At 40.5% G+C, this 16,958-nt stretch overlaps 3 protein-coding genes across 3 annotated transcripts; 2 read left to right on the top strand and 1 right to left on the bottom strand.

The window, feature by feature from the left end:
* The first annotated feature begins 481 nt into the window (after window positions 1-481).
* Rtf1 (RNA polymerase-associated protein Rtf1) lies at window positions 482-4,205 on the top strand. Its single transcript, XM_011300101.1, has 4 exons — window positions 482-714; window positions 1,107-1,197; window positions 1,376-3,001; window positions 3,139-4,205. The coding sequence occupies exons 1-4, from the start codon at window positions 634-636 to the stop codon at window positions 3,243-3,245; spliced, it is 1,905 nt and encodes a 634-aa protein (XP_011298403.1). The 5' UTR covers window positions 482-633; the 3' UTR covers window positions 3,246-4,205.
* An 804-nt stretch (window positions 4,206-5,009) lies between these two features.
* Window positions 5,010-9,583, top strand: tsr (Cofilin/actin-depolymerizing factor homolog tsr). The gene is made up of 3 exons (XM_011300100.1): window positions 5,010-5,175; window positions 8,911-9,153; window positions 9,301-9,583. Exons 1-3 carry the CDS (start codon window positions 5,173-5,175, stop codon window positions 9,499-9,501), a joined length of 447 nt encoding a protein of 148 aa, XP_011298402.1. The 5' UTR covers window positions 5,010-5,172; the 3' UTR covers window positions 9,502-9,583.
* A 583-nt stretch (window positions 9,584-10,166) lies between these two features.
* Window positions 10,167-15,898, bottom strand: LOC105263710 (limbic system-associated membrane protein). Its single transcript, XM_011300099.1, has 9 exons — window positions 15,672-15,898; window positions 14,152-14,253; window positions 13,320-13,535; window positions 12,973-13,094; window positions 12,680-12,821; window positions 11,539-11,936; window positions 11,071-11,263; window positions 10,922-10,975; window positions 10,167-10,701 (listed from the first exon to the last, which is right to left on the bottom strand). Exons 1-9 carry the CDS (start codon window positions 15,703-15,705, stop codon window positions 10,577-10,579), a joined length of 1,386 nt encoding a protein of 461 aa, XP_011298401.1. The 5' UTR covers window positions 15,706-15,898; the 3' UTR covers window positions 10,167-10,576.
* Window positions 15,899-16,958: the final 1,060 nt, after the last annotated feature.

Genomic DNA, 16,958 nt, shown 5'->3' with positions numbered 1-16,958 from the left:
TTTTTGAAAAAGTATCAGGGTAACATGACCATCGAGGAGGTATTCACGGAAATTGAAAAATTCGAAATTTTTGAAAAAGTATCAGGGGAACATGACAATCGAGGAGCTATTCACTGAAATTTAAAAATTCGAAATTTCTGAAAAAGTATCAGAAGAGCATGACAATGGAGGAGGTATTCACTTAAATGTAAAAATTCGAAATTTAAAAAAAAAAAACAAAAACCAATTTTTTTACGCAGAAAATAATATTCACCCTGTCAACTGATCCCTCCGACAGCCGGATTGCTACTGAGGCAGTTACTGAGTCGGCCGACGGGTGGGGCGACCCCACCATTGCGCGTGGCACCCTCTCTCCCTTGGGGTGGGGTACTACGATGCGGGTGGGAGTCACTCAAACCCCCACTAGTGAGTCTTTACTTTAGTCAATCCTCATTGGTTATACCTTTGCCACCTCCCCCCGTAATCTTTGCTCGTGGCCGCAACCCCAGTTTGGCTTTACCCGCCGCGCATGTAAAGACTCGAAGACTCAAAATTTACCACAACAAGTCAATCCTCCTGTCCTCTACGGTTTCCCTTAACTCGTTATAACAATTATTGTTGTAATCAGCCTGTAGAGGTTAAATAATTGGTAAAATGCCTAAGAGAAGGCGTCAAGCTCTTATCCATTCGGACAGCGGAGAGAGCTCTTCGGACAGCGGCAGTGACTTAGAAAATGTGAGTAACTAACCTCAATTGTTTGGCAAACAAAACAAAGGAAATTTTTCAATTTTCTCATGACACCTGCATACGCCATTCTCATCAATCTTAATAGCATTATTCAATGTATGTTCATAATATTCTCAAGAGCATTGAAAATATTTTGAAAATATATCACGGTAACCTTGAAGGTAGTCCTAGACCTTGGGACGATTACAAAGACGAGAATCCCAACGTCTACATCTTCAATTTGTCTCATGCAGAGCTTCAGATGTGATTGAAATAATTTAATATTGCGTTGGGTTCATCAAAATAATGACAATTAAGCTGGTGAAAATAATTGATGCGTCTTGAGGAATTCATTGGAGTGGATTGATTTGTTATTTTTGTGCTCATCGTTTGTTCTCCAGGACAAACGAAATAAGAGGAAAGTGACAAACTCCAGTTCTGAGGACAGCGGTAGTGAAGATGAGACTGCCAAGATGTCAGAACCTGAAGAGGGTATGTATTTTCGAACAATAATTCCAATATGAAGTTTCGCAATTTATAATTTGTTACATTGTCGACGGAATTGAATTTTATTTAGCAAGGAATAAATGAAAGACAAGTCAACTTGTTACTTTTAACTACTGAATCACATTGAATTAATTGTTAATCAATGGAAAATTAATTGCACCAGGGGAGGTATCAGACTCTTACCCCAGCGGTTCTGACTCGAGTCAGGCGTCGTTCAATGATGGCTACGACGACGATCTCATGGGAGACGCTGAGGATCGAGCTCGTCTGGCCGAAATGACTGAGAAGGAACGGGAGCAGGAGATTTACAAACGAGTGGAGCAGCGAGAGGCCATGAAGAAGAGATTTGAAATCGAGAAGAAGTTGCGTATGGCGAGGAAGCAGGAGCAGCGAAAGATGAAGGAGTTCAAGAAGAAGGAGAAGAGTCAGGACGAGAAAAAGTACGAGAGGGCGCCTGATCCCAAGGAGCGCTCCAAGGATCGTAAAAAGACTATTGAGGAGAAGCAGGACAAGAAGTCAAATGCAATGGCTCTGTTGAAAGCTCGGAGGGAGGAGAGGAGGGAGCGTGAGGAGAAGGAGAAGGCGAGGATTGAGCAGCAACAGGCTCAGTCGAAGGATGACGAGGAGGAGCTCGATGATGATCACAAGGGGGGCAGCAAGACAAAGCTCAAGGCTTCTGATATTTATTCAGACGACAGTGGATCGTCGGATAGCGAGCCCGAAGAGGAGGCCCCCAAGGCAACTGCAGCTCGTCGATCCTCATCCAGTGACAGCCGAGACTCCGACTCCGATGGAGACAAGAAGTCTGTCGCATCCGCTAAAGTCAAGCCCAAGAAACCACTCTACGTCAACACAAAGGATGAACTCAACAAGGTTCGATTGTCCAGGCACAAAATGGAGCAGTTTGTGCATCTTCCTTTCTTCGATAGAGTGGTAATAGGCTGTTTCGTCAGGATTGGCATTGGAAATAATAACGGCAAGCCTGTCTATAGAGTTGCTGAAATCAGTGGTGTCTGCGAAACTGGAAAGATCTATCAGCTTGGCAACACTAGGACAAACAAGGGATTGAAGCTCAGACATGGAGCTCAGGAGAGAGTCTTCAGGCTTGAGTTCATTTCTAATCAGGAATTTACTGATTCCGAATTCTTCAAGTGGAGGGAAACCTGTGCCCTCCAGGGAATTTCTCTGCCAACTTCTGATGAGATTGATAGCAAGTTAAAAGACATCAAGGAGGCACTTGTCTACGAATTCAAGGAGGAGGACATCGAGAAGATCGTGAAGGAGAAAGGCAGGTTCAAGTCGACTCCTTATAATTATGCCATGAAGAAGGCTCAACTCATGAGGGAGAGGGATGCTGCCAACTGCAGGGGCGATGACACCACTGCTTCCAGACTCAATCTCGAATTGAGTGAGCTAGAGGAGAGGGCCTCGCAGCTTGACAAAATGAGGACCGCCACTATCTCCAGTATTTCCTATATCAATGATAGGAATAGGAAGAAAAATGTCGAGGAGGCTGAGAAGGCCATCATGGAAGAATTCAAGGCAAACAAGGGGAAAAAGATCGATGATCCCTTTACCAGAAGAAGCACAAAACCCAGAATGAATTATAAACCTGAGGAAGAAGAGGCTGCACCTATGGTTGTGAGTGACAAGACTGTTGTCCCCGTTAAGGATGCCGTTGTTAATAATAAGGAGAATGGACGGGAGGCACCTAAGAAACCGACCATTGAGGACCTTTTCAATGCCCATAATTTCGATATTACGATAGATTTGGAAGTACCTGTTCCAAGTGAGTATTCTTTTTCAATCAAATGCTATTACTTCATCATTTAAAAAAAAAATCAGTTTTGTTATTACTAAATCTTTTATAGTGGAGTTATTTGGTTTATCTAGTCATGATTAATTGATCTGTGATTTATTTTCCAGGCAATCCTGTGATGGTTCTCCCAAAACCCGTGAGTCGTATCAAAGATACTGGCCCTCGAAGATCACTGAACCTCGAGGACTACAAGAAAAAACGTGGCCTCATCTAACACTGCTCTCACCTCTATAATCAAGCACAAGTTTATAAACGATTTACTTTTCGCAACTGTATTTTCGCATGACGGTACGACATAGGTATTAATACCAGAAAAAAACTTGGCGTATCTTCGAGACGAGATAGAAAATGCGACATATATTCATCATCTTCGTCTCACGTGAATATTTGAGTTCCACGTATCTCTTTATCAAGTTAATGTCATTGATTTTTCATTTATTAATTCAGAGTCGAATGAACACTCGAAATCACTCGTCTCTTTGCCAAAAGATTATGTATATAGTACGAGATGAATTTACGATGATGTTGGCGTTACGAGTGCGAGCCAAGTTACCTATTTTACACATGCTTGATAAAATCTTTCGCTCAATATTTTCAATATCTGTTGACTTGGCCGACCTGCAGGGTTTCTCAGTAAAATAGAATATTGGATGAAGAGAGTGGCTGGAGAAATGAATAGTCTGAGACTCAAATTGATTTCTACGATCAATGTAGGAATAAAACGTGCGATTGTACTCGTCTCTCATCTTTTATTAATTAGCTGTAATTCGTATTAGATGAACATTCTTGTATGTTGTAATACAAAAACAATTTTAGGTTGACGTGTGCGTTAATTTGATTTTATTTTATTTTAAGTTACTTAAATTATAGGGATGCGCTGATGGTTGCAGTATTAAGAGTGTGAAGCCGACAGGTCCATTGATAATTAATCATTCGAGGGGTGCAGTAGTCGATAAGTAATCGAACAAATGCGTGAGTATAATTACCACGGCAAACCACAAAAGTTCAGATGGTTGAAATGTTCAAGGAACGAAATATTTGTATATAAAGAAGCATGTAAATAAGTAAAATCATGAGACATAAACGCTGAATTCCTTGGCTATAGAATACGAATACATCAGAATAATTTATGTATCAATAATAAATATAATTGTATTATGACATTAAATTAGAATCTTCGAAGACAATGACTCTGATTAATGGTGTTGAAAAATCCTCATCACCCATTCCAATCGAAAAGGTGTGCATTGAATTTAAAAAAAAAAAATAAACGAAAACAGTGGCACTTCGATCCATTTGTGTATGCGCGCGCGTCTTGTCTCGTAAATAGTCGAATTGTACCGAGGAAATAATCCATCTCTCTCTCTTTCTCTCGGGTGTACTTCCACTGCCCATATAAGGCAATTTCCCCACGTCCCGTCACCCCATTGGTCGAGGCACCGCTGGCACGTCATGCCCGATGACTAATTTCGCCTAATTCACTGGCTTTTTACATGTAACCAATGAGCTCAAGAGATTCCATTACAAAATATGAGACGAACCTATACCCAGAGACCCGATAATTGATAATAAAAAAAATAGTGAACGATCGTTGAATTAAAATGAGCGGTTGTCGAAGGGATGGTACCGTTCAAAAATAGCGTTTACATAAAGCCACCGGTTGGGCCGCATGACGCCCCAACTACGCGTGAAAATTAGTCCATACCGGCATCACCATAAATGACCATTTTCCCCAGTGACATTCACCGGAAAATCATCAACGATGAGTCCCCGAAGACGAGGCTATCTCTGGAAATTTTAATAGATAAAAAAAATCGAGGGAATAGCTGGGATAGTAGTTAAATGAAAATTGAACGAAATCCCTGAATAACCGGCGATAGTGGTAGGCCATTGGAATCGACCAATGGGATTATCCGTATGACGTATGCGCGCGCACGCGTAATGATACATTAACAGTAAAACTGTGCGCCAGCAGAAAGGCATCTACAGAGGATCCTCCCTTCCTCGTCGTTGGTGTACGCGACCCCCAACTGGACACATACCCGAGGTATCCAGTTCTACCACAGTCGAGAGATTACCAGTGGGAAGTGTTGGTAGTGCTTGTTTACTCGTTTCTCCTTGGCTTTGACTGCTAGTTAAAAATGGTAAATATGATTCATTAATACGAATACACATTGTACAGTTTAAATTCGTGGAAAATTGTGATTGAGGTGTGAAATGAGGGGGAGGGACAAGGGGGGCAATGGGGGAATTTTGGTTCCTCCCGGCACGCAACAACTTTTGTGGTTATGGCGAGGAGAGGAGGCGGACGCGCCAGTCGCCATTTCTGTTCCCCCCCGGCACTCACGACTCGATAGCACATTTTTTTCCCTTTTCTTTTCATTCATTGTTGAAATATCAGATTTTTTTCAACAATTGATTCGCCGTTCTGACGAGCATTTGATGGGATTATTGGTGATCCGGGGCTTGCACATGCCGTGAGGGAGTCACTGGGGTTTTCATGGTTCAACCGTCACTGCTCCAATCGTGAAACAACGTCGTTGTCAAGGGAGTGCCGTACTCGTCCTTTCCAGGAAGCTAACGGGCGTGAATCACTTATTTTCAGGGATTTCTAGAGAAAAGCCAACGATTGACAGATCACGATTATCCGCTTCTGTCTCTAGTCCGTGCACCATTCGATTTTAATCGCTATTCTCTCTCACTTCCTCCAGTCGTGCGGTCTTTTTCTTTCTCTCATTTTTTTTTTTTTTCATTTTTTCCCTCTAATAATCTTGTATGGCCTGGGATAATTCGAAGGAGAGCACTGGAATATCAAGGCTAGACGCATCGTTGCACTCTCCCGGTTAGAATTATATTTCAGTTGCCGGCATTACGTGGCCAATTCAAGGGGTACCCCTTTTCTCTCTCTTGGTATCTCGGTCTCTCGCACACGCGTTCGCCAACGGTGGAATCACTCTGTCTCGTTCTGTTTCATTTCAGTCTGTCTCAGTCTCATGGCTCTTCTTCGCCGGCTCTTTTCGGACTCCTCCATCCGATACCCGACGAATATTTATACACTCTCTCTCGGTTCTTTCCCCTCCCCTCAATGTCGTCGTGCTTTTCACTGACGAGACGACACCTCTCAATGGCGTTTATAACGTACATTTTTCGACTCTCAAAAATTCTCCACAAATTTTGTCTGGCCAACTGCTGGATCACCCCAGCTGACGACAAAAAAAAAATCACTCTAGGTATGTGCATGGCGAATTCCTCAATTCCAGATTTTTAATACCAGGAGCATTGTACTTTCCTGGGTATCTCCGTGTGGAGATAAACTTGAAGTGCCTTACGTTATAATGCATTTATCGATTGAAATGACAATCGCATGTGTCTGGGATGCAATCCAAGTCCTAGGAGTTGGCAAACCATTCGAGGAGTTGAAACTTCTTGAAATGACTGGAGGGCGTATGAAATTGGAGATATCCAGACGATTCTATTCATTGGAAATGTTGCAGAAACTCCACGGAGGGCTCTAGTCACCTCTGGACAAATCCGTTAATCACGAGTGATTGTAAATAATTATCAATAATCATCGATAATCAGCGGCAATTATGACACGAACACCATTCAGTCAATGGACAGTGATTTCTATTGTAAATGAATGGTGCAGCTCTCTCGAGCAAGACAGAGATATTGAATTCAATGGTCAGTGATTCTCAAGGTCTGACTAGTTGTCAGCATCCTGGCTATCGTCAACTGCCGGTGACTACTGCTCGTTACCGCAGGGTCATGAAGGGAAGGCCATTGATCTTGTTAGTTTTTTTTTTCTTTTTCACGGATTTGTAGAATACGAATGCACTCCATTACGAATCATGTTCTGGATGACCTTGGTAGTTTTGACGTAGAGGGAGCTTTTGCTCTGGCCCTTCATCCCCCCATTGACGACGCACATATCGATCGACCACACTCCGGTCTCTCATCCCAATCTCTTCGTTGAATTTATCTCAAACAACCCCTCCACCCTGTTTCATCTTGTTGCGCGCGTGACGCCATTTTCAAATTTATTTGAAATTTCGAGAATTCTTTCCTTGCATTCACTGGGCAGATTCTGATTTTTTAAAACTATTTTTCTAACGACACCATTATTACCAATCAATAATTAAATTAAATTTCTTTTTCAATTCAGTCAATTAGAGTTGTGAAGATCAATGAGATTGATTATCGATTGAAAAGAACATACGTAATGAGTAATAGTAATAATAATAGTGATTTATTTAATGAAAACTTCTCGTCCGCAGTGAATTCGTAATACTTTTTGTTGAGAGATAGTCAGAAGTTAGTGAATAATGTTGTTCTTGTTGAGTACATCCCCAAAACTAATTCCTTGTCTTAAGAAAATATTAATTCTGCAGAAATAACATCTCTGCGTTGGCAGGGTAATCAGCCGTTTATTTTTTACCCTGAGAAAAGAAAAACATGCATTTTCCGGGATTCACTTTGGCGTAATTCCGTAAAATGCCGCGTACTCTCTGTCATAAAAAATTTGAGCATTTGTCCCACCCCTGTATTATTTCTAACCCAGACCCCATTCAAATGGACTCTTTGAAATATACCTCAAACAACCCTCCAACCCCATATTCTTAGTGTGCGCGCGTTCCATAATACAGTAACAAAAACCTGCAGTCTTCAATACGTAAACCTTTTTATTTTGCAATTCGGATGGCAAACCACAGTAGGGAAATCCTGTTCTCTTTTTCCATCGTCAGACGGATATAAGTGGGCCTCTAGTAATAAATAAAACTATAAATGGAAATTCAAGGGATTATATCGTCTGTTGGTTATCTATTGACACATTGCCATTGGGATTTTTTTGAAGGAATCAAGAGGTTTTATTTTTATCGATTATCACACGTCGATAAGCCGCTCATCTACTCTGACACACGCAATTTCTTTCATTCCGGGCTTCAACATTCCTGACGAGAATACGCGAAAATAAATTTCCTTACTAAAACTACTTGATAGATAAAAAATAAAATGATTAACAAGCAATTTATTATGCTCCCCAAAGTGTTTGAATGATCAACGAAATGATTAATGATTGCTCTCTGGAGATTTTTATTCACTGACTTTTTTATTATTATTTTTTTCAGCGTTATTTATATAGTATACTCGATTCAACATATCGATTGACGTTTATAAAAAATGTTGGCCTGGAATGCCCCATATGTAGAGAGTGCGACATTTTCTGATGAGTATTAGAGTTGGATGGGCGCCTATTGGTGATGCAGCTCTACGTGATTTTTAGCTTGACCGAGTTTTCATAAAAAAAATGAGTAAACATGCTGAATGTTACATAATTTTGCGGGAATAGATAAATCTCAGCAGATGATGGATGACACGAGAGAAGTTAACATCCTCTGGCCGGTTGTTTTTATTGAAAGCAATTGAAAATTGATGGAGTTGAGGATTAATCTCTGGCCCTCGTGGTATCTTTTAATTGATCGAATGGTGAGTTCGCGTGGTTGCTCCTCTCCGTGACTAGACTAGAATGGTGGGCTCCTGGTTAGCGATACCAGGGGACACTAAAATAATTCTTCCCACGCGCGTATAAACTAAATGGGAGGGCAGTCAGATCCAATTCTAAAGTTATCCGTCGGCGCACTTGGACACGTGGCACGTTCCGGAGGTGTACGTCGACCGCTGTCCGATTGAAAACAGGAGTAAAAACTGGGGGTTTATGGAGCGTTGATTAAAACGGGATATCAGGGTCGACTGCTCACTTGTTTTTGGGGTCGGGAAAAACAGGGGGGGGCTCAGCCATTACAGTGAGCGATGACTTTGACCTGCATTTTTTTAATTTTTATAATGAATTTTCATGATTTTTCGGGGAAATTTTTTAGGCATCCGGAGTTACTGTAGCTGACATCTGCAAGACGACGTACGATGAAATTAAGAAGGACAAGAAACATCGGTATGTTATCTTTTATATCAAGGACGAGAAGCAGATTGATGTTGAGGTCATTGGACCCCGTGATGCTGCCTACGACAACTTCCTCGAGGATCTGCAGAAAGGGGGCAGTGGCGAATGCCGTTATGGACTTTTTGACTTCGAGTATACTCATCAATGTCAAGGCACCTCTGAGGTGAGCACTTTCACCTTGGACTCTTCCTTCCGAGGAACATTGCGCAATTAATTATTACTATTGAATTATTTATGAAGTGATTTTCGATTGAAAAAATTTTAATCTAGTGTTATCAAGCAAACGAATAATGAAACGACTTTTCCTCAGGCTTCCAAAAAACAAAAATTGTTCCTGATGTCGTGGTGTCCCGACACAGCAAAGGTGAAGAAGAAGATGTTGTACTCGAGCTCATTCGATGCACTTAAGAAGTCCCTCGTTGGTGTACAGAAGTACATTCAGGCGACGGATCTCTCGGAGGCCTCTGAGGAGGCTGTCGAGGAGAAACTCCGTGCCACCGACAGGAATTAAAAGTATTCCGGGAACATCCTCCCCTCAAAAGCTACTACTACAAGAAAAAGAACGACGATAAAGAAAAAAAAGCGGAAAAAAGGCAAAAAAAAATATTGAAAAATGAAAGCGTGGATTCGAACGGGTACATCTCCCTTCCCAGAGCAGACCAAAAAATGCTCGTGTCACATCGCGTTCGGAGGTTCATCTTTTTACACAATTTTTCACTTAAAGTAATGAATTAAATGGAAAAAAAAACTGATTATTAGATATTTCGCGCTAAACGTATTAGTCATGATGATGTCAGAGGCCAACAGTGATCGAAGGCTTTTTCACATTTAAAATGGAAAAGCACATTTATCAGTACCAGAAGAAACATTCAATGAAATAAAGATACAATTGCAATGAGCTATCCTCTTTTTCTCATACTGCGGTCGTTGGCGTGAATCTGTCTGATATGATTAATGATGTACTATTATTATTGTAATAAGGTAATAATAATTGTAAAAGATTGCAACAATTTACAAAATGGAAGTCATGCAGTCGATGAATAAGAAAAATCACAAACCAACAAAAAATCATTTATTATTATTATCGTAATGGCAGCGATTTAGGCGTTAAATTCATTTGAAAATTATACTTGGTGATTGACAAGTCTTCACCACAATTTAATTTCGAGCTTTCTCTGGGTATCCGTCGATCGCCGGGGGCATTGGAGCTTCATTGACCCACCAATAATTGCATTTCTCCAACTGTCGAGTGAATTTCGAGGGCAGAGATCTTGAATAAAATAAGAAACTCCGGTGTTTACTCCGCGTTGTTTCTCGAAAGGAATTCCTCAATAGTAAAGTCATTTCAAATAAATACAATGGGGGAGACAATGGAAAACAATGAGTCACTCGAGTCAACAAAATCGTATGTCATTCAATATTATTCTATTGTCCTCACGCACAAAACTGATGATAGAGAGGAATGGGAGCCACTCAATCGACTTATCACCTACTGTACAATTTTTAGGTCGTAATAAATAAAACTCGAGTGGATTATCGAAGGATTAATGATTTTTGCATAGAACGGGCCCATCAAGGATTCAACATTACGTTGTTGTTAGGTATCTTAACGTGGAGATTAAGATTATCAGACTTGGGAGGATTTTTCTGGTGGATGCACCATTTGATTCTGATAGCGACTGCTGGAGTGCTGGACTGCCCAAGACCACAGCTAAAACATAATTATCCGTAATTACTGCACATTGTCAAACAATTTAAAATTATCATTTAATTTCTGAATATTTAAATCGTATTTACCTCGAAAATTACGAAATTCTCTCAATAAATCTCAAGATCGATCAAAATTTATTGATAAAAACGAAGAACAGGGGAGAATTGTTATTTAATATGTGGGCAATGAAAAATAGGAAAATTGCAGTAAAATGAATTACCTGGTGCTGACTCGCTGTACACCTCGACGACCTTATAATGCTCTTTGTGAGGAGCTAGCAAAGAGGAAGGAAGATTGATAATAACAATGGCGACTGGTGATCCGAGGGAAATAAGTTTTTAAATTAATAAAAGTCATTGTGATACTTACGTGCACCCTCGGTAGAGAATCTCTGTACCTTGGAGGGTTTACTCCATCCGTAGCGGTTTCTGGCTAAAACGAGTGCCTCGTAGTACGTAGCTGGAGCTAATCCCGTGAGATTAAAACACTTAGAATGGAGTGGTCCAATCGCTTCACTTCCGCTTGGGATGAAGAGCTTGTGCCAGTCATGACGCTCCGAAGGCTGATGAAAAAGTTTAATGCGGGTTTAATGTTGAAAAATTTTCCTCACCATCAATTCAATATGTAATTCAATTATTTCCAATCATATCATCATTTTATTTTATTAATTTAATCTTGATTCAATTACTATCAATCATAACGAACTGAACTCCAACTAAAATTGAAATATTTCACACGAAATTGACATGATATCGAAATTGTCTAGCTCGTCTAATCGTTTATAGCAGAAGCTGAAGTCAAGTGAATGGAGAAGATAGAGAAAATCGAGAAACGAACCCAATACTTGCGAAACCAGAATTGGTACTCGATGATTGGACTGTAGCTATCCACTTCCCAGATGAAATTGTAAGCATTTCGCGACATGGGATTGGCCTCTTTGAAGAAAGCGGCATTGGCAATACCTGATAGCTCAATCGGTGCTTCGGTCACACCGAGATTATTGGAGGCTTTGCACTGGTAGTAGCCGTAGTCGGTTGCCCTGACATTTCTGATGATGAGACTGTGCACTTGGTCCGCAGTGTGCTTGACAATTCTTGATGAGAAGTGAATTTTCTCACCCTCGAAGTACCAATCTATCAGGGCCTCCGGCCATGCACTCACCCTGCAATCCAGCTGTACCCTCATCCCCGGGGCCGCGTGTATCCAACTCTTCTTCGGCTCAATCTCCGGTTTATCTAGAGTGAGGCGATTAACATTGAGGGCATTCCCTGATATCACTCGGATTTCCATTAAGATTTTCATCAGGGTGGCGGTAATTACAGGATAATTATGGAAAATGAAGGCTCAGATATTTTTTCAGGTCAATATCGATTATCCATATTCGTAATTTTTTTTTTATGTGTTTTATGTATTTTATGGGGTTTATCCAGTGGTATAATTAAATAAGTTTTACTTTGAGACAATTGACTGATGTCATTCATCAGACAGTGGCTGCATGCACTGGCTCGAAAATGGAATTTGTAATTGCGAATTTCACCCACTGTGTACTCTCACACGTGGTTTTGTATGATTACTTCCTGGTCAATTAAATGGCTGGCCCCACGTGTTGAGTTGACCTCAGGATTAACTCGCCCGGGTCAAATCGAATAACCGATTTTAATTCGAGAGATTAATTGTAAAAATTGTGCAGACTTATGCAGTTGTCTATCGAGAAATAATAATAGATATTGATTTGCTGTGCGAGCTCTTGACCAATTTTTTTTTATTTATTTATCTTGTGTTTTGTTGTGAATAACGGGGAAAATCGAGCAGAAAGAATAGGGAAATTAATTATTTTTTAGAGTTCTGGAGGGAATTAAGTGGAATTTGGGGATTAAGAGGGTTGAGAGGAGGTGAGAGGTTTTGTAGAAATTTTTTTGTTAATTGAGAGGATAGATTGATTATCTGATTATTGATCAGATTATCACTGAGGACTTACAACGAATGCGAAGTTCTATGGCGGCAGTCGCGGGGTCACCGACCCCATTGTCAGCAACGCAGGTGTATCGACCGGACAAGCTTCGATTGTCTGCTGGAAACCGCAATTTCGATCTCTCGTCCAACAGCTTCATCTCCTCGTCCTATGAAAAATAATCCCCATGAAAATCATAAAGTGGGATAATTAATTTCCTAATAAATTTCCTAAATAAATTCGCATGAAGATTTTTTTTTATTATTTGTTATTTCAGAATCTTTTAATTTCCTTAGATCTAATATAAATGCAGTAGTCACCTTCATCCTCCAAGAAATACTAGGATAAGGAACTCCTTTAGCAATACAGGCAATTTCCACCTCATCCCCGAGGTTCACCTCGAGCTCTCCAGCTTCTGGCACGGAATGCACACTCGGGGGATCTATCGAGACAGAAAATCAAATGCAGTGGTAAAACAAGAGAGCCCCTGCGGCCCATTGAATATCCACGAAAGGTGTCATGGTTCAGAGAAGACAAGTGCAAAGTGGAATTCCAAGGGAGAATTGAAGGATAAAAATTCAGACACTCGTCTCGAATTTCATACCCGTGGGAGGGTATGGTATACGTATCAGTTGTCATCAGAACTCGATTTTCAGAAGTAGCTTACACATAACTTCGATCGCGTGGACCTGTGTGACGTGTCCCCAGGACGATGGCCTCGTTGCTTGGCACACGTATTCACCAGAATCCTCGGGCTGCACTTGGGATATCTCCAGGCTCATGTTGTCCCACATCTTTACCCTAGGGTCAAGTACAAAGTTTGGGTCACCACTGTCCGCAAGTTGACGGTCGTCTTTCCACCATCTCACTGTTGTCGGTACACCTGGAGTATATGTTCAAGGACTCTTTACAATTTTTCACAATTTCAGGATGACAAATCATGGGAAACGAATTTTTATTTCAAGTCTCTAATATTCACGTCCAAAGAAACTCGTAAAGTGGAGGAAAACAAATTTTATAGTGCACGTAAGATCGATTGGTACTCGGGATTGAGTAATTTTGAGTCATTCTCCATTTCACTGGGTTGATAAAAAATTAATAGAAAAATTTAACACCCGGAAATTGATTATCCCCCCAGGATTTCTCGAGAAGGACTCCATCTTCTTGAGTATTCTCGTACGTGCAAATGATTGGAGCGAAATAAAGAATGAAATGCAAATAGTCGAGGACGTTTCAGCCTACGTCGACGACGAGGAAACTACCCTCCAGGGACTGCGGAACCCTCCACCAGAGCTTTCATTTCCCCCGGGGGATTGACGCGTCTCTCAGAAGGATAAACATAAAGAGCAACAAAAAAGTTAGAGTTACGGAGGGAAAAAAATCATTACATTGGTATTTAATGATTCAAGAGAATTTCGGTGAATTAAAAATAGAGAATTCTTCATAAATATTTATTGAACAACAGTCAAGTGAATAAATAGAGTGTCATCATCACTTACCGAGGCTGTCCACATGGCAGGGAAGAACGACTGTTTTATTCTGGTAAGTCCTCGCCGTCGTTTGGGCACTATTAAAACTCCAGGATGATGAGATCCAGATTCCTTGAACGAAAAAAGGGGAAGAAAAAATTCAGGGCATGTAGTAATGGAGTTTTTCCATAAAGTTAATGAAATCCTGAGGAATCGTCTAGGTGAGTACCAGCGGAGCAATAAATCCGATGGAGTGGCAAGGGGTCTTTTGTCACCCCTGGGACTTTTACCCCAAATTGAGAGCTCCAATTACAGCGGCATTAGGAACTCGAAGCTCTGGTTAAACAACGAGACCAATAACCCTGACTTTTTTCTCCTTCCTCACTCGGTTACCTCTTGGAGAACGCCAAAAATCCGGGTTGGGGCGTTAGATGGGACCAGAGGAATAAAATTTGTAAAGGAAACGAGACGTCATTAAAATTCTCCCCCACAAAATTTGAATTTCAAATGAAGGGATTTGAGGGGAGGAAAAAAATGGGAGGAGAAAAATTGTGTCACCCGAAAGTTCGCATTGATTCCGGGGGGAAAACCGTTTGTTTCCGATTGAAAAACATTTTTCACGGGATTGCTCTGTGTGTCACTGGGGATGCACTGCGTCCGGAGATGTTTGGATATACATTTTTTTTTTCTCTTCCTTTTTAATTTCCCGATGAATTGATGGATGGTGGACTGCGTTGGAAATTCAAGGGGGAAAACTGTGTTTCGAGTTGGGGTTAAAATTTAATGGGGCAGTTGGTTTCGTGCGAATGTCGTACCACAATTGTTACCGCACGTTGCATGATCGCTTCCATTTGATTATCACGAATTTCTAGAGCTCTCTTTTTTTATTCCAAATAAGTGCTTTTGCATATGTTCGTGGCGAGACTCAATGAAATTCCCCAAGGGGATTACAACGAATGAGAATTTTATCTTCAATTTTTCCAAGGGATCAATTTAATTTTAATTATTCACTTTCCAATTTCACATTTTTTAAAATTGTAATGCAGTCTGTACTGATTTTTTAAAGAAAATATAAAGAAAATATAAATAATATAACAATAATTTTTAATATCTTTCTTCCGTGTGGAAAAATCTTGTATAAAAGTCGGGTGTCATTGCGGAAATAGATAAGACATATCAGAATAGAAGAGGAAGTACTTTATTTGAGTTATGACTTGCTGTCTGCTCCAACCTTTTTTTCCATTACAACGAGAAAAATGTAAAAGCAAATCCTTCTCTATTTTTACAATCACCCTTTCTCATGAATATCCCACCCTTCCAGGACTCCGTTTATCGATAACATCAATGCAAAAATTACATTGCGTGTTAAAGGGCAAGTCGGCCAGTGGATAAAAACCTCCCCCAGGCAATCTGCACGCACTCATTAAGTCCAGTAGATTAGCACGTGAAAAAAAAAATATATAAACAAATAAAATGATTCTCATGATTCGAGGATAAATCCACTGCACCATAAATTAGTAAAAGGAAATATCACTGGAATATTTTCTTACCAAACACGAGAACACTGTGCCATCGAGATGACATTTTGATGTTGAACTGATATAACTGAACAATTTGTTATTAAAATCGATGGACTTGGGGAGCAAATGTCGTCGAGTGAAATCCACGAGTTCTTGAAGACCAACTGGTGCTTGATCCCAAGACAAGGGTCCACCGATGCGTGTTCCCCCGGGTGCCCTCTCACTTTCTAATCCATCCTTCACTACATTCATTCCCTGGATGTAATTACCACCAGTTGTCCACTGCGGAACTCAGTGGCTCTCATCTCCCCTTGAAAAATATTCTGATTCATCATTCAATCATCTCGTGACTCGTCTATTCAATGCCCGGGAATTACTAATTCAATTTCGAGATAAACTCATGAAATTTTCTGTCACCACTGGCTATCACTTCACCAATTCACCAATTTATTTATTTCATCACTTCTGTGATTTCTTCATCTGTCAATTTATCATCGACTCTCGGAGAAGTTTCCACACTACAGGTGACTCGGAATAAAAAAAACCCTACTAGGTAGTCCCTCGTTAATTACGATTTAATTGAACGAAAAATTATGTGTTAAATAGAGGCGAGGTCATCCTTAAAGTTCAAGTCAAGACGAGATGATTTTATTCATTATTTTTATTTATGTATTAAATTATATTAATATTATTTGAATTCGCGAAGAAATTCCATGAGTTTGAATTTATTGCTTCCATCATTTCGGGTTGGTAAATGCGATGCTGGGGCTGTTGATGAGGCCATGGTGAAAATGACCGTAAAAATAGCTCCTGTGGGTGATGCCGAGGTGAGAGCCTCTGGGAGCGTTAAATCGGCTGGTGTATAGGGGCTGGGGCAACACCGAAAGGGCATTCTTCAGTAATTTGCTCAATTTACGCACCGACACGAAACTCCTATAGAATCATTCATCGAGTTATCCCCATTCAGACGTTAATCCAATCTTGAATTGCACCCAGGCCATTGGTGCGGGCTATTATCCACTGAAAGAAAAATACATGACAACGAAAATTCGTTGAGGCAATCAGATGCAGAACAATCGAGAGTCCAAAGTCTCCCCTCAATTCCTCCAAAACCAATTTATTTCACTTGCTCATTAATTGATTATTTATAAATTATTCATGAACGTGTTTATTGCGGGAATAATGAGACTTGTGCTATCTGGGTAAATAGCGAATTTCCATTTTGCCAAAAATTCCTGAGAGCTCTCGTAAAATGTCGGCCAAAGGGAAATTGCATTACGTGCTTGAACAATGAAATGGTGATTTTCAGATTATAGG

Source organism: Fopius arisanus, unplaced genomic scaffold (genome assembly GCF_000806365.1).
Source record: "Fopius arisanus strain USDA-PBARC FA_bdor unplaced genomic scaffold, ASM80636v1 scaffold00016, whole genome shotgun sequence".
In the NCBI taxonomy this organism is placed as follows: domain Eukaryota; kingdom Metazoa; phylum Arthropoda; class Insecta; order Hymenoptera; family Braconidae; genus Fopius; species Fopius arisanus.
Note: the sequence above shows the minus strand (reverse complement) of the source record. Positions and strands in the feature narration are given on the sequence as shown.